This window comes from Thalia democratica, chromosome 3 (assembly GCF_965202585.1).
Source record: "Thalia democratica chromosome 3, ktThaDemo2.hap1.1, whole genome shotgun sequence".
In the NCBI taxonomy this organism is placed as follows: Eukaryota; Metazoa; Chordata; class Thaliacea; order Salpida; family Salpidae; genus Thalia; species Thalia democratica.
In genome coordinates this window covers 36,429,303-36,457,127 of record NC_139167.1, presented here as the reverse complement: position 1 = coordinate 36,457,127, position 27,825 = coordinate 36,429,303, and the positions used below count along the sequence as shown (strand labels likewise).

Below are 27,825 nucleotides of genomic sequence, written 5' to 3'. Positions count from 1 at the left end.
AATATTAAAGTTATTTTTTTTACTATCATAATTTTATTAATTATAGATGAGCTTTTCTTTTTTTTTTTTGAGATGTGGCTAAAGTCAGCTTTGGAACTTACTAAAATATAGTAATATTTGATAATTATCAATATTTTGTGTTTATAAATACTTTTTTTATGTTTCTTTTAATCTTCATAATTTTATAATTAAGACCTTCATGAGCATATTTTGATTTTTTAAAAGAGGGTTAGTGGTAGGAGTTTGAGTTGTAGAAATATAAATTTTCATGAAACAATCAGAACTACATAGGTTAATTTTAGATTTTTTAAGGTTATGTTCATAGTTGTTCAGCATTTGTGCTGTTTTTCACAATTGTTACAAAATTAAACAGTCACAAAATAGCAGAACAATAACTTTCATACCTCAGTGGCATTACAATAAAGCTTTATCAAGTCTCACACTTTTCAAACACAAAAGTTGTTGGCTTGGATTCAAAAATAGTTTCTTATCTCTTATCAGCCGCATACGCACGCGCTAACAATCGAGCCGTCTGTTAAGGACGCAGGATATTCCAATGAGGAATGCGCCTCTCTCTGGTGTGATGGAAATTTTTGTTACCGCGTTATATAAAAACTTGCAGTTTTCCCGTATAAATCCATTGGTTTTTTCAACGAATCATGAAAACTGTAAGAGCACTGCGTTTTATGGAAAATACAGGAAACTTGTGGAATTCTTCAAACTATTGGTTTGTCAGCAATATTGCTGTAATTTGTGAGAATAACGTCTGCATTGAACATAACAGATAAGCCTCGAGTTAAGTGAAATTTGAAGCGAATCAAAATAACTGAAATTAAAACGCTTGCAATAATGAATATTAGTTTTGAAAACAGGTTCGTTTAAAGTGATACTTTGTTTTTTTGAAACATCTAAACAATTAAAAAACAAATTTTGTTTGCACTACTTCTTTTTCCTCTGCTAAAAACGCTATTTTTATTTGATTTATAATTAGTTTATAGTTTTTTAAACTTTTTAAAACACCACTAAAATTATGATTTATTGTTTAGTTTTTTTATACAAATTTATTTTTTAGATAGGTATAGGTATAAGCTGTTTGAAATTAAACAGCTTATGCATTAAAGAAGGGTTTAAATTTCTGTTGAAATTAATAAGTGTTTTGTTATTTCTAATAATATTTTTCGAAATTTGTTCATAGTATTTTAATGTATTTTTGTCGTTTTGGTCAAATTCATAAAAACAAATCGCATTTGTTTATTGAAAGTATTTAAGTAAGTCATATTAAATGTTGAGAGATAACATTTTATTTAGCGTATATTTTACAAATCTACAAACGCAGCGGGTAGCAAAAGTCGTGTTGCCACTCCATTTGTATAGAAATCAATGAAGTCAATACGCCGAATTTTAAACTTTATGTCACGTGACGCGTTGAACTGAATCACATCTGCAAAATTTTCAATTAAGACTCAAAATTGAAAATTTCAACTAAATTTAATAAAGTACCTGAATACTAAGTTTAAATGTTTGTTTTAGTAGTTACTGTTTAAAAACTTAAAACGATACCAAGCAAGTTGTTTGTTGTTTTTTTAGTTATAAAGTTATTCAAAGTAATGGATTGTGGTTTACCTTTTATATTTTTCTTTATTCAAAACCGCTCAATATTTTAAGAGTGTTCTTACCTTGAAATGTAAAATATCCTTTTATTTCGAGAATACTTAAGTAAATAACTGCGCTAACTTAAACTTATTTCGTGATACACTCAGTTTTTTATATTTCACTGTGTATTTTTAATCTACTACTTAGCCTAACTTTTGCTATACTTTTAAGTATAAGTAGAAAGCTCAGATAAGACAAAAACCAAATAAATTATAAGAAAAATAAAGTCCATTAAACAACTGTTTTAATGTAGTACAAAATACATGTATGTATAGATTGTATTTTGCCCTAAGTAAATTTGAACTAAGTATTTTAAAATATTTGCTGATATATAAATGTTGCTAAATATGTATACAGAAGATGTTCAGTAATAATGATTAATACATATTTCCAAAAAATCCTGACACATCAATTTAAAACCAATTTGACATCGCAAAATAGTCTTTATTTACATATAAAAAGCGTTTAAACCAGATTGCTTGCCTTTTTACAAATATTCAGACCAAGCTCTTAATCTAAAAGACTTGAATTTTTAATAGATTTTGAATATTTTCTATTGATTTCAAATTACCTTTTTTTTCTACGTCACAAACTTTAAACTCTATTTTAAAATCGCATAAAACGATTGATACAATGTAATTTCAGATTATTTTAAATGTTTATAAACGCATAAACTTCATTAATTTAAACTTTTAATAATTTTTAATTAAGCTAATGAGTTTAGGTTTCAAACATATAATCAAAGTTTCGCAAGTACGACATGCTATTTATAACATCTTTTTTGTTGGCATAAGTTTTCTGCTTTTACTGGTTAACTAATAACAACGATTTTAACAGCTGGATTGAATAAAAATACTTTCACTGTAGTGCTGTGCAAACTTGTTTTTGTTACAAACACTAAACTTTTAAAACTTCTAGCAGTTTTAGTATGCAATTTAAACATTTTGTGTAAGTAATTAGTGAGGGTTTAAAAGTTTTCAAAAACTTAGTTTAAAAAAAATGCTTCTTTTAAACTAGTTTTTACCATTTCAAAACAAAAAAAACACATAGTTTGGTTGAGATAAAAATTACAAAATATTTTATTTTTTGCTGGAATACTAAAGTACTTACGCAAGCATGAAATAACATTTGAAACTTTCGTTCTAATTAGAAAAAGGTAATAAGAGTTCCTGATTTATTTATATAAAATACTAAGTTTTTAGGGGGCTGTGTGTATAGAGGAAGATATTTGGGGTCGTAAATAATCTGATGGGGTTGTGATGGCGTCTGCATGAACCTTATCTATTTTTGAATCAATATTTAAGTTGATGGCGACATTACTTGTCTACGTAAGAAAATATAAATACATAATGTAATATTTGTTCAGCGTTTTGATTGCTCTTGCTTAACGAAAAGTTTGACAATTCTAAATTAGTTTTGAATCGGGTTTTCTTTTTAGGTGTGATTTTTAGTCCTATTACAACTTAAACATCTAGTTTTTTCCTCAAAATTGTTTATCATAGAATAACAGAAGATTAATTTTTATAACGTCTTTTGCAGTTTACTGTTTGTGTTAATATATAAAAAAAAATCTTGCCTAGTATGATTTTTCAAATTAGTTCTAGATAAGGTCTTAAGCCCCGTGTTTTTGATCATTTAAAGAAAAACTAGTTTTTAAGTATTAAATATTAGTTAAAAAAAACTATTTAAATTAATACATATTTTGATTAAAATAAGTTTATAAACGTTATGACTGTTTATATGAATAATTTGTGAAACACATAGATAAAATAAATATCTTTTTTTATCACTAATGTAGTAGTTCAAACTACAGTTTATCATATTATTATTTTAATATACCATTATTTAATAATTTACAAAATATATTTTATGAAATAAAGTAACAATCATTTTCTTTAAAAAATAAGCTAGAACACTTTGACACCTTTTAAAACTTGCCAAAATGTCAAAAACAAGTAATTATAAATCATTAACTTTGAACTTTTTACACTTTTTTGTATTATAAATGATCAACTTACGTCAAAGTTTTCTAACAATTACAAAAATTTTTTTGGTACATTCTAAAATTGAAAAAAAACACAAAACACTTGAATTAGCTCTTCACAAATCTTTTAAGCTCATATAAAAACTTCTTCTAAATCTGCAAAACAAATAGCAAAACACAAATTTTTCACAAAAGGAATTTTTTCAATCAAACAAAAGATAAGCAGTGTGGTTGTATCAGTAGCCGCGCTATAAAGATGGTACATTCCAAGTGAGATGCCGACAATGAAAATATTGTTTCCTGTTTGTACAAAAGAGTCTTGCTGGCTGCCTCACTTTACATTAAACAATATACCTGTACTTGAAAAAATGTTTTGTTTTTATATAAAGTTGCAAAGTCGTTTTCACTGATACTTAGTTTTGATAAAGTATAAACATTACGTTTGCAAAACAAAAAGAAATTGAAACTTTGTGTTTTGCGAAGCATAATCTTTTACAAACACATTAAAACTTTTTAGCTAGGTAGTTTAAAGCAGCCATTAAAAAAAATTAAATACAACAAATTAAGCTCTTAAGAAAACGATACGCAAGCTAATTTTAATTTTATAGAAAAGGCTTGAGCTTTATAGTTTATAAATTAACCAAGTAAGTACTATTAAAATTTGTAGTAAAAATATAATATAATTATTATACTTATTAGTTACACACATTAATTTTGCAGAAAAAAAACAAAACATTTTATTAAATTGTTTAACTTCAAATTTTTTATCAAAATTTGTATTACAAATACAAGGTTTAAAAAACCTTAAGTTCCACGTTCAAAAACTTAAAATTAATTTTTTTCATACTTGCTTAATTTATGACAAAACGACAGTATATCTTTCTTAAATTAGGTAATCATTTAAACAGGATTAGATTACTAATTAAAAACACTTATTTTGATTTATTAAAAAAAAAAAATTTACTGTAAAATCAAATTATCTTACAAAGCTTTTTGCAAGTAACTGACACCTAAAATGCAGTTTCAATACTTCACAGTTGCTAAAAGCAAGCTGCGTCTGTATCGCTTATTTTCGGGTTAACTTCAAACAGTTTCACTGACTGCCACAAAACAGCTTATTTCAGCTTCTAAGTAGCTGTCACTTCTTCACAGTCAAAAGTTCGTGACTGCTAATCGTGCCTCGTCAGAAAAGTTGTGCGATCAGCAAGCGATAAGATAAGCCGCGAACGTGAAAGACTTTCGTCAAATTACTTGTTGATGTGTTTGTGTATGAGACTAAAAAATTGTAATTGAGCTACTGAAAAAAAGGATTGATGGTTTGAATAACAACTAGAATAAATAAAAGAAAAATGTCAACTTCACAAACGGAAATTTAATGAACAGGTTTCACATAAAACGTGATTTACGATTGGCCGCAATTGGGAAATAAATAAACCATTTATACTTTAAAAACCTTGAAAACTAGTAGCGAGAATAAATTATACGGTCAAATGCGTTTTTAAAATTTTTCCTTTGTAGTGACAGCTGGCAATTTTTATGTTTTTCTGATGATAGAATAAGCAAAAATAAAACATTTTAGATAATTGATATCACAACAGATGCAGGGTTGACACTTATTTCAGGTTATCGTTTAGAAGTTTGAGATTATAATATTTTCATAATAAAATTTAATCAAAGCGAGCTCGTAATCTCAAACTAAGTATTGTTTTAAGTCTTTTTGATTTATTTCGGAAAAAATATTCTTGATTCGGTTGCAATCAAATGCACTACACCGACGGCGTTGAGATCTCATATGTTTTTGAAGTTTCAGAAAAATTCTTTATTTTGCTGTCAACGCAGAAAGCTTTCGTAGAGCGAGTGAAATTAAACCCTCTTTTCGGAAAAGACTGTGATATAAAATAAATGAGATAAAAAATATTTTTGAGGATGACATGCGGCCGAATGTTTGTAGCAAAACGCGACAAAAATATTCATGAATTTTGTCTACTTTTACCACCTTAATCGATAATAGTGAACTTTGTGAACATATTGTAAAAATAAAGTAGAAACAACTTTTAAAAATTTATATGTTTAACTAGAATATTTTTAACCTTACTTCAAGATTTTTCAAGCGCTGAAATAAAATTCAGTATCATAAAGTAATTTTATTGACTTATCTATATTATGAATAGTTAGTATTTTCTATATAAGACGAGCTTTTAGATACAACATTTTAAATATATACTTTTACAGCTTAATTGAGAAATCTAAACGCTACTGGCTAACTGAAGCTTGAAGTTACAAAAGTTTTAAGTTATAAGTTTCTGTTTTTATGTTTTAATATCAGTCTTCTCAACTGTATTTCATAAAGCTGATTTTTAGCAATATTGTGACTGTATGAACTTAAAATAACTTTAGCCGGTGAAAGGCTAAAAACAGTTTCTTTTACTGATTACTTTAAGTGTTACCAGATATCCTTCATAATTATAACAGACTTTTTTTTGGAAACAGATTTAAACAAATATTTTAATATTTTTCTTCCTAAAAATTACTTTCTAAATTTTGGAGAAATCATGTACCGTGAGTAATCGGGGTGACGGGTGCTGATCCATCAACTTAACAACATGTAGTTTCTCCACAAAATAATAATTGAGTTTTTGTGAAGAAACCATGCCAAGGGTTCATGGTGCATAAATATATTAAAATATTAGTTTCACATAACACTTTACTGTCTTATAAAAATACACAAAACCGGTTACACTTTGCATTTAAAATAATTCTCAATTCATTTTTCATTGGAGCTTTCACTTTGTATAACTTGAAAAGGTTTAAGCTTAGCCAGCAGTACAAAAAATTACATATGTTGAAATTAAAATATAAATTAACTTATTTAATGTCGTAAGCATAGATTAAAACGACCAAAAAAATAATTCGTATTTTTGATAAGAATATATAATGAGTTTTCAATAAAATCAACTTAAATTTGAAATTAAAAAGTGATGAAGTTCAAAACAAATATAGATCACTGTAGTTGATAAACATAAGATTCATTAAAACTTTGGTAACAAAGATGTTAGTAATATAAATCAAGAGCTAATTGGTGAGAACTGCATTATTTATAAAACTTTTAATCATAAACTGGAACCTATATTTTTAAAAAACAAAACTAAAAGACTTCAAACTTTGACAGCCTGTTAAACATTTACTTTAGTGATAACATACTTGTTTTAAAATTTAGCGGTCAAAATTAAGATGTTTTTGGCAGCTTCTACTTCTTCTGTATAAATCTCAACCTAACAGGATTTGTTGTTACTTTTGTATTAATTCAACACGCTCGCTTTTAGCAAGGCGATTATTTCAAACATTTTCAATGCAATATCAGTCAAACGCTTCGCTTGCAACGTTAAAAGTAATTTCTAAAGTTAAGTTTTGTAAGCTTGCGTGTTTAAAACGCTATCTTAATGGTTTGTGTTGTGCTTGCTTTAAAACACAAAAAAAAAACTATGTTCAACCTTTGTAATTTTATTTAACCAATACGTACGATTAAAAGTTTTGTACATTTGTCATTCTTATAGCATTACAATTACATCTTTTAACAGATCATGGTTTTAAGAAATATTTTAAAGTTAATTTTTGTAAAGTTTTATTTTATATATATTTTAAGTTTTGAACATACGACTTAGATCCATTAGACCTCAACCCCTCGGTAAAATGTTGATCAAAGTAGTATGAAAAAACTTTATGTTTACACAAACAAGTCCAGGCTTCGGCTCTGTTGGACTTTGCCGCTTTTTTTTTTGTTTTTGATGTTTCTATTTTTAGCCATTTAATCATATAATTTTTTTTCGTAAATAACTACTTTTTTAAACATTTGAATCGAAGTAAATAAGTATGATTATAATTATAAACTTTTTTGCAGTTGAAATTAAATTATAAAACAATTATGCTATATAGATAAAAGCAAAACTCAATAGTTTTGAATATTATTGCAATATAATACTTTTTTTATTGTTTACGGATAAAAACTTTTATCTATCTTTAACTTTAAAACAAGGCAATCTTGATAGGTTTTTAAATACTTTGTTTTATATTTAAAATCCTCAAACTAAAAATATTTTATTTTTTATAAAGTATAAACCAACGTTAGTCAACTTCAAAATATCCTAATTTAAATTGTATTTTAAAACGTTGCTGAAGAAACAAAAAAACAATAATGACATACTTTTTGCTAATTTTAACGAGCAAACGACATAATAACTCTATTAGGAGAAAATTTTCTTAACAGGAAGGTAATTAAAGAACGTTTTACCCGGAAAATGTTCATTAGCTAAAATGAAATACAAAGCTGTGGTAATGATATAATATACTTATGTAATAAACTATTTATTGTATTTAAAAAAATCAACTAAAAAACTTAATTAATAAAAAATAAATTACGTATCATTAATACGTAAACATCAATGGGTAGGTCTTTTTATGTGTACTATTTTATGGGCACTATTTTATGTGTAGAATTGCTGCATTCAATTTTTGATGTGATGTCATCAAAATTATGTGTAGTATTTAGATGTTGCTGCAATTAAGTTGCTGCAATTAAATGAAAAATAAATTACTGTCCAGGCCTTATATAAATATTATAGATAGTTTTTGAAGTTTTAAATTTATTAACAAACAAATAAAAAATAACTTGAATACACATAAACCAATAGTTTGATTTATTTGTATATTTATTTAAATTATATTTTTTAAACTAACAGAAGTATAGGCTAGACTTATTAAAAGATTATGGATATTTTTTTCATTTAAGAATTAATAAAGAAAAAAAACTTGAATACACTTTAACCAATTGTTTGATATAAAATTATATTTATGTAACTTATATTTTCTATACTAACAGAAGTAATGGCTTGGCATATTATAAATATTTTGAAAAAAAAAAATTATTTAAGATTTTATAAACAAAATAAAAAAATAAAAATTGCACACACATAAACCAATTGTTTGATTTGTAGTTTTATATATGTAATTTATATTTAGTAAACTTATAAAAGTAGTGGTTTGCTCTTATGTGTACTATTTTATGGGCACTATTTTATGTGTAGAATTGCTTCAATCAATTATGACCATAGTTTTAAATGACTTCATTTAAATTATGGGTAGTATTTAGATGTTGCTGTAATTAAATAAAAATAAAATACAGTCCTGACCTTATATAAATATTATGGATAGTTTTAGTAGTTTTAAATTTATAAACAAACAAATAAAAAAAAAAAACTTGAATACACATAAACCAATAGTTTGATTTAGTTAAACAATTATTTAAATTGTATTTTGTAAACTAACAGAAGTAGTGGCTAGACTTATTAAAAGATTATGGATAATTTTTTTTTAAGATTTAATAAAGAAAAAAAAAACTTAATTACACTTAAACCAATTATTTGATTTAATAGTATATTAATATAATTTATATTTTTTATACTACCAGAAGTAATGGCTTGGCATATTATAAATATTTTGGATATTTCTTTATTTAAGATTTTATAAACAAAATTTAAATTTAACACACATAAACCAATTGTTTAATTTATAGTTGTATATATGTAATTTACATTTAGTAAACTTATAGAAGTAGTGGTTTGGCCTTATGTGTACTATTTTATAGGCACTCTTTTATGTGTAGAATTTCTTCAATTAACTTATGTGGTTTCATTTAAATTATGGGTAGTATTTAGATATTGCTGCAATTAATTAAAAATAAGATACTGTCTACTTTTAAATCAAACAATTGATTTAAGTGTATTCAAGCTTTTTTTATTAAATATTACATAAAAAAACTATCCATAATCTTTTAATAAGTCTATCCACTACTTCTGTTAGTTTACAAAATACAATTTAAATAAATGTACAAATAAATCAAATTATTGGTTTATGTGTATTCAAGTTAAATTTTGTTTGTTTGTTTATAAATTTAAAACTACAAAAACTATCCATAATATTTATATAAGGCTTAGAAAGTATTTTATTTTTCATTTAGTTGTAGCAACATCTAAATACTACCCATTGAATAAAGTTGATTGAAGCAATTCTACACATAAAATAGTGCCCATAAAATAGTACACATAAAAAGACCTACCGAACATCAATAATTAAAGTTTTATTGGTAGTTACTTTGATAAATTTAGGCAAATTTACAGCATCAAAACTTTATTAGACCTAGAAGTTAAAAAATACTCTACTTAAACTTGAACATTAAAGTTTTAAAAAAAAAGTTACTGTTTTAAAATTAGATAATCTTATCTAAAGGTATACAGTAATCACAAAAGTTTTGACAAAACGATGAATACTAATTTATCAAAATACTATGCACAATAATATCTTAAAAACAACTTTTAAAAAGTTTGAGTAAAAAGAAAGTGTTTTAAACTAGAAACTGATGACATTACCTAACTTCAAATGTTTATTAGAATTTAAGTATATAAATGTTTAGTTTAGTTTCAGCGTGTATTTAAGTCTTAAGTAGTAGAATATTTGCTAATAACCAAAGACTTGCAAATGAGCATTCAAACAGGCAATATGTTCAAATAAAAGTATTCAACAACAAGACAGTTTGTTTTTGAACACAGAGTAGAATTTCAAATGTTTCTGGTGGCACTTGAGTTTTGAAGTCAGAAAACTTCATGAAATTCAACACAACTTTTTTGCATTAAGGGTCAAACAGCAATGAAAAAAATTGTACCATATCCTTTGTTTTGTCTTGTTAAGTCTCATTTTGACTTTCTGTTAAAAAAAGAAACATATTAAGTATCTAATTAATTTTGAAATCAACTAATTAAGCAAATTGTCAAAATATCTAATTTAAAATTTAACTTAAATAAAGTTGAAATACGACTAAATTGTATTTTTTGTATTTAAACCTGAAAGTTTTCATCCTGAACTTTCTCGCCCAGAATAGCCAGCGGTCCTACCTTCACCAGGGATTTTTTATTTTGTTTTGGCTTCATAAAGTGGTCACATCCTTAATAGTCTCTTGTTGTATTTAAAATTGAGTTAGTTTTGATTTAGGTGTTGTTCCTTTTGAACACCTGCTTCAGCTTGGTAAATTTCTAGTGTGAGAACATCAGAACATGCGCCTTCAGCTTATTGAACTGTTTGAGTCTCGTCTTCATCGAATTGTTCGATTGTAGCTTTCATTCGATATTTTTATTCAGCCAGTAAATACAGTCTTTGACTCTGTATAGTTGAAGTTAAGTTAATAAAAGTTTTAAACAAAAGTAGCATAAAGCCGCTCATTTAAAAGTTTGCAAACAGTCTCACGTTCTGTGTTATAAGGAGAAGATATAGCAGGAGAGTTAGTGGAGTAACTGTGAGAAGATACAGAAGGGATGCTGCAAACCTCCGAGCAATCAGACATTGAAGAAGGAAGCTGCTCCGAGAAGTTGCTTACCTGAAAGAAACACTTAGTTTTTGTTTTTCATGGTTTAAAAGTTTATATTTTTTACATGACAAACTATTTTGAACAGTTGTACATACGTTTCAGCTTGTGTATTAAAGTGAGGTCAGTCATTTATAAGTATTGACCTCGCTTTGATACATATCTAAAAGTCATCATTAACTGAAATTAACTATACCATACTTTACCATTAACAACAGTACCCGAGACAACCTACGACAAGTTTTGTCCTTATTAGGTTATTCGCGACTATGCCTGTCTTTATCAGACGCTGCTGAGATCTAAACCGAGCGGGCTTAAATGCATATGTCTCGGATACTGTTGTTGATGGTCTTGTGGTGAAGTTCATCATTTAATATAAAGCAGTTTACAAACAAACCAGCTGCTGAAACGGTGGTTTTTCTATCTCGCTCTGCAGTGCAAAATCACTCAGCGCCTTCCAAGCCGGCTGCTGCTGCTTCTGATGATGGTAACCCATCGACTGGTCAATGGACTGGTTTGAATTTCGTCCTGGAACGCTGACCGGCTGGTCTGACTGTTTAGGTCCTTTGTTCGAGATGGGTGCTTCGTTCTAAAATTATTTTCAGCGTTTTAAAGAAAAAAACAGTATTTTATTAAAGTCTAATACTTTTCTATATTAAACTAATGTAACACGTTTTAAAAATTTTTTGCAAGTAGTGAGAAGGAAAATCTTGATTGTTAAACCTTCTATAAAAAGATCCCAATCAAAACTTATTCAAGTTTGAAACTGTTTATCCCATTAAGCTGCCACAAATAAAAAACAATGAACAAATATTTAAATCGATCAGAAAATTTATCTTCTCCTTATAGAAAGTTGATTTCGTTGATTTGCTGATTAGGGACACGCAGCACACTTGAGCACCACTTGTGATTATGACGTCACTATATAGCTGTACAATGCGGGCTTGATGTGAATTTGAAGCTAATTTGAATAAATTATACACTGCTAGCATTTTATTTATTTAGAATACGGTTTTTTCTAAGGATTAGTTTGGCTATTTTGATTTTTTTTAATATAATTTTGTAACTTTATAAAAGTTATAAACAAAAATAATCATAGAAATGTGTAAACTTATGTTAACTAGTTTTTTACAAACTTTGTTTCATCTTAAAAAAAATAAATAAAATAAATTGAACTAAATTGTGGTAGCAATTCGTTTATATTTCTTACTGATGAAAGTAAATTTCAAATCCTATTAAAAAATTCTACTAGCAAACTACGCCACCATATTTAATGCAACAAGGAAATTAAACAATTTAATTTGTTTAATAAAATATTTGTTTTACTTCTGTGACTACCATCGTGAAAGCTTATTGAAGTAGTTTGCTGAATATTTTATGCGTTTCTGATGATGTTAATTAAATAAACAAATTACAAGCTAGCACTTGGTAAAATAAAAATAAAAATAGTATGAGCAAAAATTCTTGAGCTGTTTTTTTGGACATCCGAATTAAAAAGGAAAAGTTTTTTACAAAAACATTATTTAAAAATATTTTTAATTTGATAGTTTCTTACTCACACAGAGTTTTATTTAAGTTTTTGCCGAAAAATAACTTGAACGTGTTTTAATTCAACTTTGATTGAAATATTTTGCATGTTTATGGAAGTTTTATAAACGTATACTTTGAAAAGTATAAATATTTTATAGTTTACTTTTACATTTTTACCTGTTACAAACGTAATTATTAAAATTTTTCATTAAAGACATAAAATAATTCTACTTATTTAGCACGCAAATTAACTTAAAAACGTCGAAAACTGCTTTAGTAGATTAATCAAAATTTAAATTAAACTTGTAAAAGTGATTTCTGTAAAAACTTAAGAGATAGAAATTTGTAGCTGATCGGTCACTCAAAATATAGGTACAAATTACACACTTTAGTGATCTTACTGATACTTATGAATAAATTTACAGAAAACTACTGAAACTTATTCTTGTTTTACATATGAATTTTAAAATATTTCACTTATGTTGATACTTATTTTCTTTGTTTTTTTATTTATGTGTCACTATACTTTATTTTAATAAAATGTCGGAAGCACAAGCAGATAAGCAGAACGCGTGTCATCAAATTAAATTAACTATTGATCACCTGCTCAATTGTTTGCATTTTTTGTTATTTAAATCTAAAACCTCGTTGTTTTAATATTCACCGTACAAATTAGCTTGTATCTTGTTAAAGGAAAAAGTATCAAGTAGTGTCATTCACAACTTAAACCCATGAAAAGTAAGAAGAAGGAAAAATTCCTTATCTTAGATCACACTGATCGATGAGCTCATGAATATGCAGAAAACTCGTCCCTGCATCGCGGCGCCAACAACAAAAAAGAACGGTTTGGTCTCTCTGGCTTTTCTCTGACCTTTATGACGTAACAACTTGTATTTTTAAAATTTTCCACGCGCTTCTGACCCAAGTTAATTAAAAATAAATGAGTTGTTTCCGTATTTCTGTTTTCTTCTATTTTATTTTTGATTAGTAGCTTATTTTCAAGCAGGTGTAAAGAAAAAAATGATTCAAAGTCGGATAGGTAGAAATTCTACTTAAAATACAGCCTTAACTCAACTTAAAATTCCTTTAATTGCACACTTTTTCCTTTTGTCTTATATTCAAATTTTCAACTGTTTATTCACTATTAAAATGTTAGTTGAATTTATTACAGTCAAGAAACGAAAATAAAATCGGTTGTGTTTTTTTTTACCAATATAAAAACCAACATGATGGGCGAGTAATTAAATTGGTGGCACAACGCTTCCATGGTAACAACTTCCCAAAGGAGCATCTTGAACATATGGCAACCATCGTCAGGGCAACGCAAATGGATGTCGTTTATCATAATCACGTCATTAACCGAGATGGTCTCGAGATGTAAAAGTGCAAAATTGTCGAACTTGCCAAATAAAATGTTGGTGATTTTTTTTTTATGGCTTGTTTACCTCGTAAACTTTATAAAGGTAAAATTTGACTAATGGACCACCAAAACAGTCGTTTATAAGTTTTAAGCTCATAATTTTTTGATGTATGAAAACTTTATAAGGTTTAAAGTCTTTATGATGTTTATAAAGTATATGCTTTATCTTTATAAGTCTAAATTCTAAAAAAAAAACGACTAACAAAACAACGTTTAAATTGATAAATTGCATCGTACTTATAAATATAAAGCTGAAGTTTTTTTAACTAGTAAATAATATTAATGAAAATAATTGTTGCTGCAAAAAAACATAAGTAACTTAAAACCATATGAAAAGTTATTAATAAAAGGTACTATAATGTGATAATTTTAAGTTTTAACTTAAAAAGAAGACACTTTATATAAAATAAATTTCATTTGGTCACAGTAACAATGTTTAGACATTGAAAAAAAAACTTAAACAAGTTTAAGTTTAAAGCATTTTGATATTTTTAGACTTTGTATCAAAGTTTTTCATTTGTCTTGCCAAAAATTTTGAAATAAAAAGACTTTTAAGAAACAGTTTAATACTGATCAAAACTTTTGTTAGCCAAGTAAGCGTAGATGGTCAGCAAATTCAAGATAGAAGCATTACAAGGCAAGCTCTTACAAACTGCAGCTGTGCGAAATGCATTGGATTATGACGTCATAAGACTTTGTTGTTGAGGCTTAATGGGTGGCACGATAGGCGTGAAATTTGGCAAGAACTTTCGAAAGTAATCTGCTGCTGCCTCAACTACAACCGAGAAGTTTAAAGTTGTCAAGGGTCAGGGGTCAGCATTAATCGGTGTGGAAGTGCAATAGAAAGTAGTGAATATATTAACTGACGATATTCAATGAAGTTTAATTAGTTTATGGGAACTAAGTAGAATGTTACGAACGAAATGGTATAAACGAAATCTTTGAAGGCAATTTTCAAAACTTGTATTGTTATTTTTTCATTTAAAAAGTAAATTTTTGTCAAGTATTATGTAAAATAAGCAACAGTGCTTCTATGCATCCTGCACATGTATATGATAAGAATATACCTAATTTAATGTAAAAAAAAATCTTTACGTTGCTTTTAAGCAATCAGTCTTTAAACAATGTTAAGTTGTCAAAAAATAAAAATTTAGTAAGTCACTTATTTCTTAACTAACACTCTTATTTCATTCTATTTTATCAAGAGTTTTAAATGTTCATAATTTATGTGTTTTAAATTTATTTGACACAAAAAAAAACTAATCTCACTTAAAATATGTATATCTGCTCGATTAGCAGCTCCAATCATAAGTATTTGATTTTTTATTTTACATAAATAAGCGTCGTAAGAATTTTTTATTTATTTAATCTTTGTGAAGATAGCTGCATTTAAAAAACTTTTAATATTAGGTAACTATTTGTTTTTTACATGTAATAAGCTAGTATTAGACTGTTTTTTAGATTATTTATTCTAGTAGCAAAAATGAACTTTTAAAACTGTCTAATTTTTGTTTATCTATCTAAAAAAAAGTTTTTCTAAGTATTTCACATAGATTAACTTAGAATTTAAAACTAAAAAATACAGGTCAGGGCATTGTTCAAATATTTTAAAGTTATTTATTTTTATTGTAAGTTAATAAAAATCACTTTAAGATAATAAAAAATTTACGAACTAACTAAAAGCAATATAATTAAAAATAATTTATTATTTCATGATAAATCTATAGCCATTAGATTAGTCTTAGATAAGAAGTTTAATACTTTTTTAAAATTTAACATCAAACCAGCGAACCTGCTGTTTTTGCTGCCCGGAATTCTGCTGCTTCCCTCCCTCGCCGTTCCTCATCTGCTGCTGCTCCATCTTCTGCTGTTGCTGCTGCTTGAGCGCGATCGACCTCTTCTTGTCCTTGCACCGCTTATTCTGGAACCACACCCTGATGACTCGTTGAGGGAGGCCGGTCATGGCGGTCAGCTGCTCCTTCATGATGGCGTCGGGCCTGCAGTTGTTGTCGTAGAAGGTGTGCAACACCGTCAGCTGCTTCTCGTTCAGCACCGTCCTCTGTCTCGTCGTCTTGCCTCTCCTCTTGCTGCTTGCCCCTTGATCCCTGCCGCGCTCTCCCGATGAAATGTGTCCTCCCCTGGGACCGTGGTTCATGTTTTGTCTTGGGACTATTTGTCCCGTGTATGCGTCTGCAAGTTTAAATTTAAAAATTTTGTAGTAATTTTTACAGTTTTTGTTTTGAACTTTTATAAATATTTTTACTTTCAAAGTAATTTAACAAAAACAACTAATTTAGTTAATCTTTGAAGTATGTGTAGAAAATGGCGTCTGGCGTTTAAAGCGTGTCATTTAATAACTTTGTACTTTGACAACGTCTTTTTAACAATACTAACATGAAATAATTTAAAGGCTGGTCATCGTTACAAAAAACTACATTAGTTTAAAAAGCATATTTACAAAAAGTGTGAAAAATCAGTGGCACATTTTTAGCAACAAAAAGAAAACTTCGAACGTTCACATAAGTCGAAGCTGATAGAAAATTCCAATAAAGCCAATTATTTCAACTGTAACAGATTATTATTTGAAAGTCAGCTTCAACTATTTTGCAGGTGACTTTGTTTAAAGCTTGAGGCAACTTGTCGTTATCGTTGTATTAATACCTTAATTGTGGCAATTTGCTTTCGAGTGACAGCTTCAAAGTGACTGTAACTTCGAAGGACACTTGTCTACTTATTAATATTTGAAGAAGTGAATGTCAGCTGGGAACAGTTTTTGTTTGGTCATAAACATTGCTGCGTCGACGTCATTGTTTCCGCATAATAAGTTTGCTTTTGATTGATTTGGTTTAAACTTTTTTTTTGAATTATTTTTTAGATTTTGTAGCATTGAATTTTTGAAAAATATTTTAATTTAAAACATAAAAAACGTTCTTGAAATTGTCATTTAACGTTGATTAAACATTACAATGTTTATATAGATATTAAGTTGTTTTTAGACAGCACTGTTTTATCAAAGTTTACTGATTAATGCATAAGCTCGCTTTTTACTAGTTATTAAAATTCTTTTGCTTAAGGTTTCAGTTTATTGGATAAAACAATTAAACAAACTTGCTCGAATACAATTACTAGAAATATACATTTTTTCTAAACTTTATCAAGTACATCATGCATCAAAAGTAAAAACTACTTTTTTAGTCGAGAATTTAAGAAACTATGTATGTAAAGATAATGGAGAAAAACAATAATTTTTTAAAGTATGGAAGGAAAAAGTACATTTTTGTATTTTTAACCATTACTTATGGCTTTGTAAACATCCTTAATGTTTAATTTGTTAAAAAAAGTATCAAGAATGCACAAAAGAATAATAATATGGACGAATAATTTTTTCTGCTAAGCTTTCTTCAACTTTATCACACACTAATAATTAGCTTTGACGTTTTTATCTTGCGAGAGTTTCTCTACGCAGCAAGAAAGGCAAAACCAAAACCAGTAAGATCAATAACACTTTAGTGCCAAATTAAGGCGATAATTGATAAAAAAACAAACGGAAAAGCCAGAAGTTCAAAAATTTTTCAGTCTCAACAATCAAAAGAAGTTTTGATTAGTAGTAATTCCCTCTTCACTCTACAACGAGCTTCATTGTGTAGAAACTTTCGCCGCGGCAAATCTGATCAGATTACAAAGTGCGAAGGTCAAGTTATGCGAGGTTAACTTGCACGGATTACCTGATTAAATAGTAGCCGCTGGCAAGGGAGCACGTTTTATTCACGGTTGACTGACTTCTGTTTGAGCTTCTGACACCTCGAGCAAGTTAGAGGTTAATAAGTGATTAAAACTTTAATTTAGGGTGTTTAAGTTACATTTTGTATGTAGTAACTTTAAGTCTCTGTTTAGTAAGTGTACTTCCAATGGTATTATAGGTAGATTTGCACAACCAGTTTATTTTTGATATTGTAAATGAAAACGAAAATAAATATTTATATTAGACAACTATCATGCTACTATAATATAAATACAGTTCTCAATTCAAATAATCTTAAACAAGTTTTAGTTTAAAAAGTAAATAAAAATTATAAATATTTTAAATTTTATTAGGGCACTTTATAAGTATTAACATTTACTAACAACAAAAGACAAGTAAAAACTGAATATTGAAAAAATAAAATGATTAATAAACTTAAAAGCTCAAACAAACTGTTTTTAACATGTTTAAAATACTTTGGTTTACCTTAAAATAATAAACGGTTAACAAAAACATTTTTAAACTTGATTGCTCAATGAATAAGTCCTATCAAGTTTTAAGTTAAGGTAAACGTTTAAAAAGTAACATGTTTTTTTTGAAATATCAGTATGTAAGTAGAACATAAAACTTTGTTTAGAAGTTAAGCTTTAAATTTTATAAATACCTTTTCGTATAAGACGATACTTCTTCAAGCATTACAAAATTTTACCACAGCATTTTAAAAGTCAAATGACTCACCAACAACTCTGTTGTCTTCTACTGATTTGTTAAAGATTCTCTCGTAATCTCGCAAGCAGTAGATGCTTCCATCGTCGTTACATACAAAAGAATCTCCAGGTATCAGCTGATTGTGGCATGCGTAACATCTGTAATACAAATCAACTTAGAGCAAATATTCATAATTAAACAAACATATAATTATAAAGAAACATTCTGTTACTTTTCTCTATATAAAATGCATGCATTAGACCTTTTAAACATCTGTAATACAAATCAATTGAAGTAATTCATAATTAACATGTAATTATTAAAACGTGCTTAATATTAAAACAAACTACTCTCAATAGTTTTAGGTAAACTGCTTTTGAAAATTTTCAAATTTATTGTTACAGTGTTCATGCACCAGAAGCTGTTTAGAATTTTTAAAGCTAAACAGATGGGTCAAACAAACTTTTGTAATGTTACGTACTAACCTAAAACACTGAACATGATACTTTTTATCTCTGCTAGACATCATCAACTCCCCTTTGACCAGTCCAAGTGTGCACTTTGCACATTTTGGCGCAAACAATCTGAAAATAAAGCAAAGTTTAGTTACGTTTCTTATTGGTTCACTTGTTTTAGTTGGAGGTGTTTTAAATAAATGTTTTAGGAACAACTTACTTAAGCTTTCAAATGTTGTACAAGTTTCTAAGTAGCTTTTTTTCTAACTCTTTCAAAGGGACTAAGTTTAAAAGATTATTTACAACTTGATATCTTCAAGAACATTTATTCTTAGTAAAATTAAACCACTAAACTAATTGGTTTTCTAAAGGCAGCAACTTAATGTAATTTTGAAAAAATAATTTAATTATCAATTCTCTAAAGATAAAGTCGTTTTTTAACAGTTTAATAGGTTTTTTATTACCTTTTTAGTAGTTTTTCGGAAAATGTTTACCTTTGATAATCAAAAATCTTGTTATAGAAGCTTTAAGTAACAAACGTTTTAATTTGATTTTTTTTTTTGTTATATATAAACTCAAAAGTTAAATCTTCACGCATATTATCAAATGTTTGTTGTTTATGAACTTTTTATCATTTACAATAATTTAACTGTTAAGCTCAAACTATTCAAATATTATTTGTAAAATAATACTGATAAAATGACTACCGGTTGCACAAACAATAATATTATTATTATTATTTTGTTTATTGTGCAATGTTGGACTCAGGCATCAAAACCTGAGCCACTTAAACAGGACACACAAAAAGAGAAAAAGAAAATAAACTTATATTCAAAACTTTAAGATAAAATATATATATATATATACAAACATAATTTAAATGAAAACACAAAGTTAAACACAATATGATAAACAAATGAACTAAATTAAAAATTCAGTTCAAAAAATTAATATGAAGTTAATATGAGCTAAAGGAACTGATGAAAAGACATAAACTAAGAGTTACGTGTGCATTAACTAGCTATTATGACGTAATTATATACCAGTGGTTCCTGATAATGATATTCGCTCCCGTAGGACTTTCACTGTGTGTTTACTTGTAAATATTCTCTGTTTGCTGTGTCTGATTGCGTGTCTGTTCCTCAATTCCAGTCGACAGTCCGGATTGAGTTTTTTGTTTAATCAATCGTACTAAGCTACCTGAGCTGCATTGTAACTTGGCAACTGACTTCAGAAACTATTATGACGTCATTGAAATTTAACTAAGACCGTTGGTGTTTTCGAATAATTGATTAAAACTTCCTTATATGTAGACGGTAAAACAATAACTTACATAATGAAGCTGATATTTTGGCTACAATTTAATCCTTTCGGCGAATTCAAGTTTAAATCTAAATACTTGAGTTTAAAATTATTCAAATGATAAACCATGCTATTTTTCTAAGCGTAAGTTCACCGAGATTTTGAAAAGCAAACATGGAAATATAAAAAAATTCTGCAATGAAAATTGGCAACCGTATGAATCAGTAATAATTAAACAAACATTTTTTCTGCCGATAACATATGTCGACTGTCGCGAATCATGCAGATTGTTAGACCTCTAAATTTTGTAGTCTTTGTTGCTATTTTAATCATGTTAGTTTTCAGTATAAATTTAGTTTTGCTTTCTATGTTTTCGAAAAATAAAATACACCTGGAAAGAAATTTCAAGTAAACTCTTTGTTTCCTTTTTTTATTTTAATATTTTAAACAAAGTCTTTTCGAAGCTTAAGTCTGGTTTGTTTTGTCGTAAGTAATAAAAAATCTAACAAGAAGTTTTTAGTGCTTATAAACAGTATATTGTTATATATATATATAATATATAGGCACGATTCAGTGTATGAAGACTAAAATTTTTATACATTCTATATCTTAGTTTTTTTCAACTGAATTTTATTTTAGCATAGGTATTACGAAGATAGCACTTATACAACGGATATTCATTATCTAACAATCTAAAGTATCGTTTCTAACTGCTTATAAAAAATTGGTTTACGGACCGTTTTTTTGCAGATTTAAACTTTTACTTGTTTTGCAAATTAAGCTCAAAGCAAGGCACGATCAAGTAACGGAAACACGTCAACTTTTCAACTACTAATCTGTTTGATGACTGTTCAATTTATTGTGTTTGGTGAAAATAAACGAATTTTAGTGTTTTGGGTTGAGCTTGTGTGTTTAAACACAGCCGACTGGTAATTAGTTGTGTCAGTTTAAACAACTTGAAGCGTCTTTTGTGTGTTTGTGTGCAACACAAGCATAATTATTGATTGCCATTCGAAATGATAATTTTTTTTGTTGCTTTTTAACGATTAAATGATTAATAATTGAATTAATGATGATTAATGATTAATATATTTTTTAACTAAATAAAGGTTTAGACTTTTTTAAACTTATTTTTCATGTTTAATTGATTAATTGTAATACGTTTTGTAAAAAAAAATTAAAAAAAAATTAATTTAACAAAATCGTTATTTTCTATATTAAATTATCGACATAAAGCTTCAATAAACCGCAGGCAAACACTGGATTAACAAAATAAAATAAATTTATTATACATCATAAAGTTTTAGGAAAAACTATTGAGTAGTTTTCGTATGTAGATATTTTGTATTGATTACGCTATTGCAAGGCGAGCATCTCGGAACTCGAAAATTTAAAGCCTCGAACATACATTACGTCATTTAGGAAAAACATCACATTAACTTTTGAATGGCGGCCCACTGATGAAAATGTTAACAAATAAAATTTATTATAACGTCCTTTACGAAGTAATTTTTAAAACTACTAATAGTTTATAAGTTATTATAGCCTTAATATTTTATCTATTATTTATTACTGTTGTAAGGGTACTTCTATGTTTACGGCATCGATATTTTGGCTTCACACCAACAACGACAACTGCAAGCGACAATGTAGCAACTTCCAATTATCGCGACAATTTGCTTTAAATTAATTGCAGTTGGCAACGTGAGAGTTAAGCGGCTCAAATTTCATGAGAGATTGTAAATTTATTTTAACTAGTTAAGTGGTGACACTTCACTGCTGATGTGTCTTCGAGCCGTCATCGGTTTTGACTATGACGTCACAAAGTTGCGGTGAGGCAGGTAATAAAGCGATGACTTAAAACACGTGGCATTACGAACTCCAATGTAAACTTTGCTCACAGTTTTAGATTATTCCAATACAATTTTGTTTTAAATTTAAAAATCTTAAAAAAATTATTTACAAACATAACTAACTTCGTTAAGTTTGCTAAAAGAGGCCGACTGGGTGTGAAAGAGGCTAAGTGCTTGCCGCCATCGAGTGAACTTCGGCTCGAGATTGTAAAATCAAGCTGCAAGTCAGAAACCGTTTGATTAATTGCTCTTTCTTTTTGTAGTAATGTTGCCTAGCAGGAACAGAGGGGTTTAATCTCTATCACTTATTCTTGCTTGTTGGGTTGACGCATTCTGCTTCTTATTCGAATTTCCGGCTCTGTTGTCTACGTAACAAAAGCTGCCTAAAGCGTAACATGATCTCAGTGAAAGGCACTTGAATTTTTTTTCAACCGGGAAATTGTTTTGTAAAACATCAGCGTTTTCACGTCATGCACGGGCGAGCATGAAAAAATTGAGTGACATTAAACAAGACGAAGCTTGAAGAAGCAGCAATAAATATCACAAGATTAAACAAGTTTTGGGGCTCAAGTTGTAAATAAGAGACTGTATTAGGCGCAGATACTAATCAGTGAATAGACAGGAAACTTCCGCTCTTAGTTTTGTGTTCGACAGTAAAAAGTTTGATTTTGTTTTTGTCTTTACAAATGCAGAAAAGCTTAAACTCGCTTGTATCGGAAATAATTTAAAAACAAAAAAAAAAGTCAATGTTTTGAATCAAGTTTTAACGGCCAGTTTTAAAATAAAGGAGAGATAATGAAATCTTGCGTGTTTAGACTTGTGAAATATTTATGAGACTGCTGACAATGGAACAAAACAAAACAGACACTTTTCTGTCACACGACCGTTTTACTTATGAGAAGTGTGAATTATGATATGGATTTAGAAAATTACACAGTTGTAAAATTTGCTTAATTTTTTAACTGCCTACTTAGAATTTTAGTCACACGGGTGTCATATGTCGTCAATGTAATTTAGTATATTTGCGTTTTCATACGTTTATATCAACCACTCAAAAATGAAAATAATATTTTGAATTTTGAATTTATAAAAAATGCAGTGTATGTTTAAATATATTAGAACTATTTAGTCGTGGTGTGTTTTACTCTTTTAAAAACATTTGTATAGTTTTAAAAAATTTAAACTTTTAATAACCTTTTCTAAACCTTTGTAAAAAAAATATTAATTTTTCAGAGAGCTGAGTTTAATTTAACACGTATTTTAAAGACTAAGTTGTTTAGCTTCTGTCAAGCTAAAAAAAGTTAAGTAAAAAAAAACAAATTTAAATCTTCGGCCTAGAAAATACTTTACGAACGACTTTAAATGTTTTATTTTATGTCTTAGATTTTTTTTTTACAAAACAAAATAAATTTCGTCGCGCGCAACTTTAAAATCAACTCGAATTTGGCAAAAGAATCGGTTTTTGCAATTAACACTGAAAGTCAGCAAGTAAAAATAACATTGATAATTCTCGATAACTAAACAATTATATAATTTTGGAGTCAGGTTTTAAGGCCTTTTAAAAAGCAAAACTGAATTATTTAAACCTAAATTAGAAAATAAAAAATCATTTTTTTTTAATTTGAAGTTTAAGTTTTATGTTGATATTTACGTGTTATTAATTCCAGTGTGTTTTATATTTAAATTGTTTTAAAAACATAAATCAATTTTTTCATTAAAAAAAATGATTAACTATGTATAAGTGACAAAATTTAAGATTATTTAAAAATACACAAAGTATAGTTAATTTTTATTTTTTTAAACTTAGTTAACAAAAAAAAAGTTTATAAAAACTAAAAAAACTAAGAAACTAAAATTATTTAAACATTTAACGTAACAAGTTAATCAGATAAATTATCTTGCAGTTACACAGTTTAAAGTATGAATACTTACATATCATAAAAAAATATTTGTCCATATTTGTACAGAGGCTTAAAAATATTGTTATTCTGCTTAATCGCGTAGTTTTTGTGTATTTTCGTTTTTAAGCTTTGATTGTTTAACAAGCAAAATATAAGTTACTTTTTTGTTTGAGCTTTGATTTCCACTTCACGCACTTTCTTCAAACTTTAATTCAAATTTTTTTACTATTTAGTTAATTGAATTATCAAATTTAGCAGTTAAATTCGTGTGGTTTGCGATAAATATCCATTTCAGCAAAAAACTTTTTTTTTAAATGTTTTAATGTTAACGATACAAAATAGTCCAATATTCAATACACAGAGCTTCAATATAAATGTTTGTCACGTGAATTAATTGAACTGACAGTTTTGCTTTTAAGTTTATGCAGAAGACCAATTTGACACATGCGAAAATAGCTTTGTAATCTTTTTAAGTTTTGCCAAATACTTCAGAAGTTTTTAAACAAAACAGGTGTTTTCAATCGGCAGCGTCAGAGTTAAAAGGTTTTGAAGCTTCAGTTGAATATTCTTTAATCGATTTCGTGTCACTTGCAAGTTAAATTTTAGTTCATCGCTGTTTAGCATTAAAGTTTTAGAATAGGTTTTTGCAGCGCATCATGGTCCTTTTCAAGGTCAAAGTGTTTAATTCTAATAAATACAGTTTATGACTATGTAAACTTTTTATTTTAAGATATTCTAACAAGAGTGTGAGTATTGTAAAATATAATTCACAAACTAATTTTTAACATAACTTGAAGTATTGCTGTTCGCTTTTTCATGACAACTAAGTTAACTAAACGTAAAACGTTAATTAAAAGTTTTCAATTATATACGTAACTAAAATATAATAATGAATTTATAATTAAACAAGTTAGAAAAAATTAAAAACAAAATATGATTGATAAGTAATATAAAACTCAAAATATTTGAATGTAAAGTACACAACTTATTAGTAAGTTTGGGGTGCACGACTATTTAAATTCGGACAATTTAAATTTCGACAATTTAAATTCTTAAAAAAGGGTTTAAAACAATACAACTCTAAAAGTAATAAATTAAAAAAAAAGAAATTAGTTGTAGGTTTAATTAATATCCAAAAACACTACTATTATTTTGCAAAAAAAATATTTATTTACAGAGAAGTTAAACAGTTTCTTAAAAATTCTAAGCTTTAAAACTTATATTTGACATATCTCGAAAAATATTTAAAATTTTGCAAAGTCAAAAAATCTGTTTCTAGGTATTATATAGACCTATGACCGCTTTTATTATTTAAATAAAATGTTTACTAGATTTTGAGATGTGGCCCTTTTATTTTTTTCCAAGAGTTTTAGTTGTCTGAACTTGAATTGTTTTGTAACCACTTGTTTGTATACTTACTAGTTGTTTTAAGAAAAACAAATGTTTCTAAAGTTATGTTTTCTAAAATTAAATTTTCATTTAAACCTCTTCTACATAGATGAATATTAAAATAGCTTTCATAGTGATCTAAAATAGACTTAACATATTACCAAGTAATTATTTAATTTTAAAGTTTCTGATATATTACATGTTAAATACATTCTTCGAGCACTAAAACAAAATCAAGCGTATTACAAAAGTATCATATATAATCTTATACAAACTTGAAGTAGTCGTTTTTGCAGTAAGGTTTGTCGTCCCTGATATAACAGGTTCTCATATCTCCCAGGTTACATCCGCATGCGGCGCACTTGAGACACTGTGAGTGCCAGTCGACCCCTTGTGACGTGCTGATGTAGGGGCCGTGAATTAGGTGCCCGCACCCCATGCAGTTCCTTGTAAAACCTGAAAAAATATTAATTGAATAACTTTTGATAAAATTAAGTTGAGTCATGAACTTTGAAGTATTCCTGTTTGTATCTGAGCAAGTGTTGTAAAAAAAATTAAAAATGTATATACGTTTTTGTAATTTAATTGTGTCTTCTATACATAAATCTTTGTTACTAATTGCTAAAATTAATCTCGCATTAATACTAAAAAAATATATTTTATGTAAATCGACAAGAAGTTTTAAGTAAAATTAAAATTTTACTTCGCATTTCGCGTAATTTCAATTAAGTAAAAGCGACCACCGGAAAAAGAATCATAAATTCACCTCATTGCGGCTTAAAAGGAAGACAAGGTGAGTTAAATAAAACGTTTTTTATCAAAAATATAACTACATTTTAGCCGTTTATAGTCCGGTAGCTACATTGGTTCACCGGGATAATGGCCGCTTAATTCGCTGCAAATTTGCGTAAATTTTTACAACGAGCTTGTACCGGCGTCTATAAAACTTGTAATTTATTAATCAAACACCTAAAAATATTTTCCTTTTCTCACCGAATGATACCAATATTTGGTCCAAAAATTTTACTGCTAATCGGTTGCTTTCTTTTTTTTAAATAGCTAAATAAGTACCATCTGAAACTCTTAAGTTTTAAGTGATCAATAATTGTAGCATTTCTATCATCTAAAAAGTGTTTTATCTCAGAGTTTAAAAAGCTGATTTTTGTAATTTTTACTATTTTATAAGAACTTTAGTGATTTATCAACTGCAACTGAGTTTTTAAATATTATTTAATAAAAAAGTTAAATTATAATTATTTATATTATTATTATTATTATTATTATTATTATTATTATTATTATTATTATTATTATTATTATTATTATTATTATTATTATTATTATTATTATTATTATTATTATTATTATTATTATTATTATTATTATTATTATTATTATTATTATTATTATTATTATTTATTTTTTTAATAAAAAAAATTCTCAATGGTTTATCGTCCGGTAGCTACATTGGTTCACCGGGATAATGGCCGCTTAATTCGCTGCAAATTTGCGTGATTTTTTACAACGAGCTTGTACCGGCATCTACAAAACTTGTAATTTGTTAATCAAACACTTAAAATTATTCCTTTTCTCAAGCCCACTAAACGTTTTACTGCTAGTCGGCAAAACTTTTTTAGTATCTTAACACGAAATTTCTATATTTTAAACCCTTCAGCTATCTATACTACTATCATTTTTAGTTACTTACAATTGTTTAACATCAAAGTAAAAATAGTTATTTATGAATGTTATTTATTAATAAAAAAATTTTTTATTATACAACAGTTGCAACTTTGTGTTGTTCGTACTACTATTTAGTGAAACGCCATTTTGTTTGTTTCGAATAAAGATGCAAAATAAAGATTTATCAATTTAAAATACTTGTGTATAATACTTTCAGTAGCTTTTTGACGTTAAAATATAAGATAGTTGTTTATAAAAAGAATATTTCTAGTCGAATTATATTATGATAAATACTGCGCTCAATAAAACTATTTTTGTTTTAAATAAAAAAGAGAAAATAAAACTTAACGTTAATGTTTAAATGTTATTATAACTATAAAAGAAAGAATATTTTTATTCATACATTTCTTTTGTTAAAATATATTTATATATCGATTACATAAAACTTTCTGAAATTTATTTATTAACAAAGTACAAGACTATTAACCTCTATTAATTTTTTGCGTGATGTCTACACTCTGAGAAAAAACAATCTGACTTGACCCGCTCGACATTGGGGTCATCCCCTGGCTCGAAACTTGTCCCTGGTTCGAGTTAAAGTCAATTTCGCTTCCGTAGCTTTCCCCTATTTGATAGTTCTGCCCAGGTGAGAAGAATTCCTGGGTGCTGTCCACCGAGTAGTAGCCGTAAGGTGGCGTCGTATCGTCCAAATGAAAACTGTCAAAGTTGTTCTCTCCACTTTCAGGCGGAACGTTGAAATCTCCTGTCAAATGAGCGACCTGCGAGGTTTTCAT

At 27.5% G+C, this 27,825-nt stretch overlaps 1 protein-coding gene across 1 annotated transcript; it reads right to left on the bottom strand.

The window, feature by feature from the left end:
* Nucleotides 1-497: 497 nt before the first annotated feature.
* Nucleotides 498-27,825, bottom strand: LOC145832233 (insulin gene enhancer protein isl-1-like). Its single transcript, XM_082939554.1, has 9 exons — nucleotides 27,519-27,825; nucleotides 25,624-25,804; nucleotides 18,934-19,032; nucleotides 18,479-18,606; nucleotides 15,791-16,188; nucleotides 11,446-11,637; nucleotides 10,931-11,060; nucleotides 10,531-10,631; nucleotides 498-575 (listed from the first exon to the last, which is right to left on the bottom strand). Exons 1-9 carry the CDS (start codon nucleotides 27,823-27,825, stop codon nucleotides 498-500), a joined length of 1,614 nt encoding a protein of 537 aa, XP_082795680.1.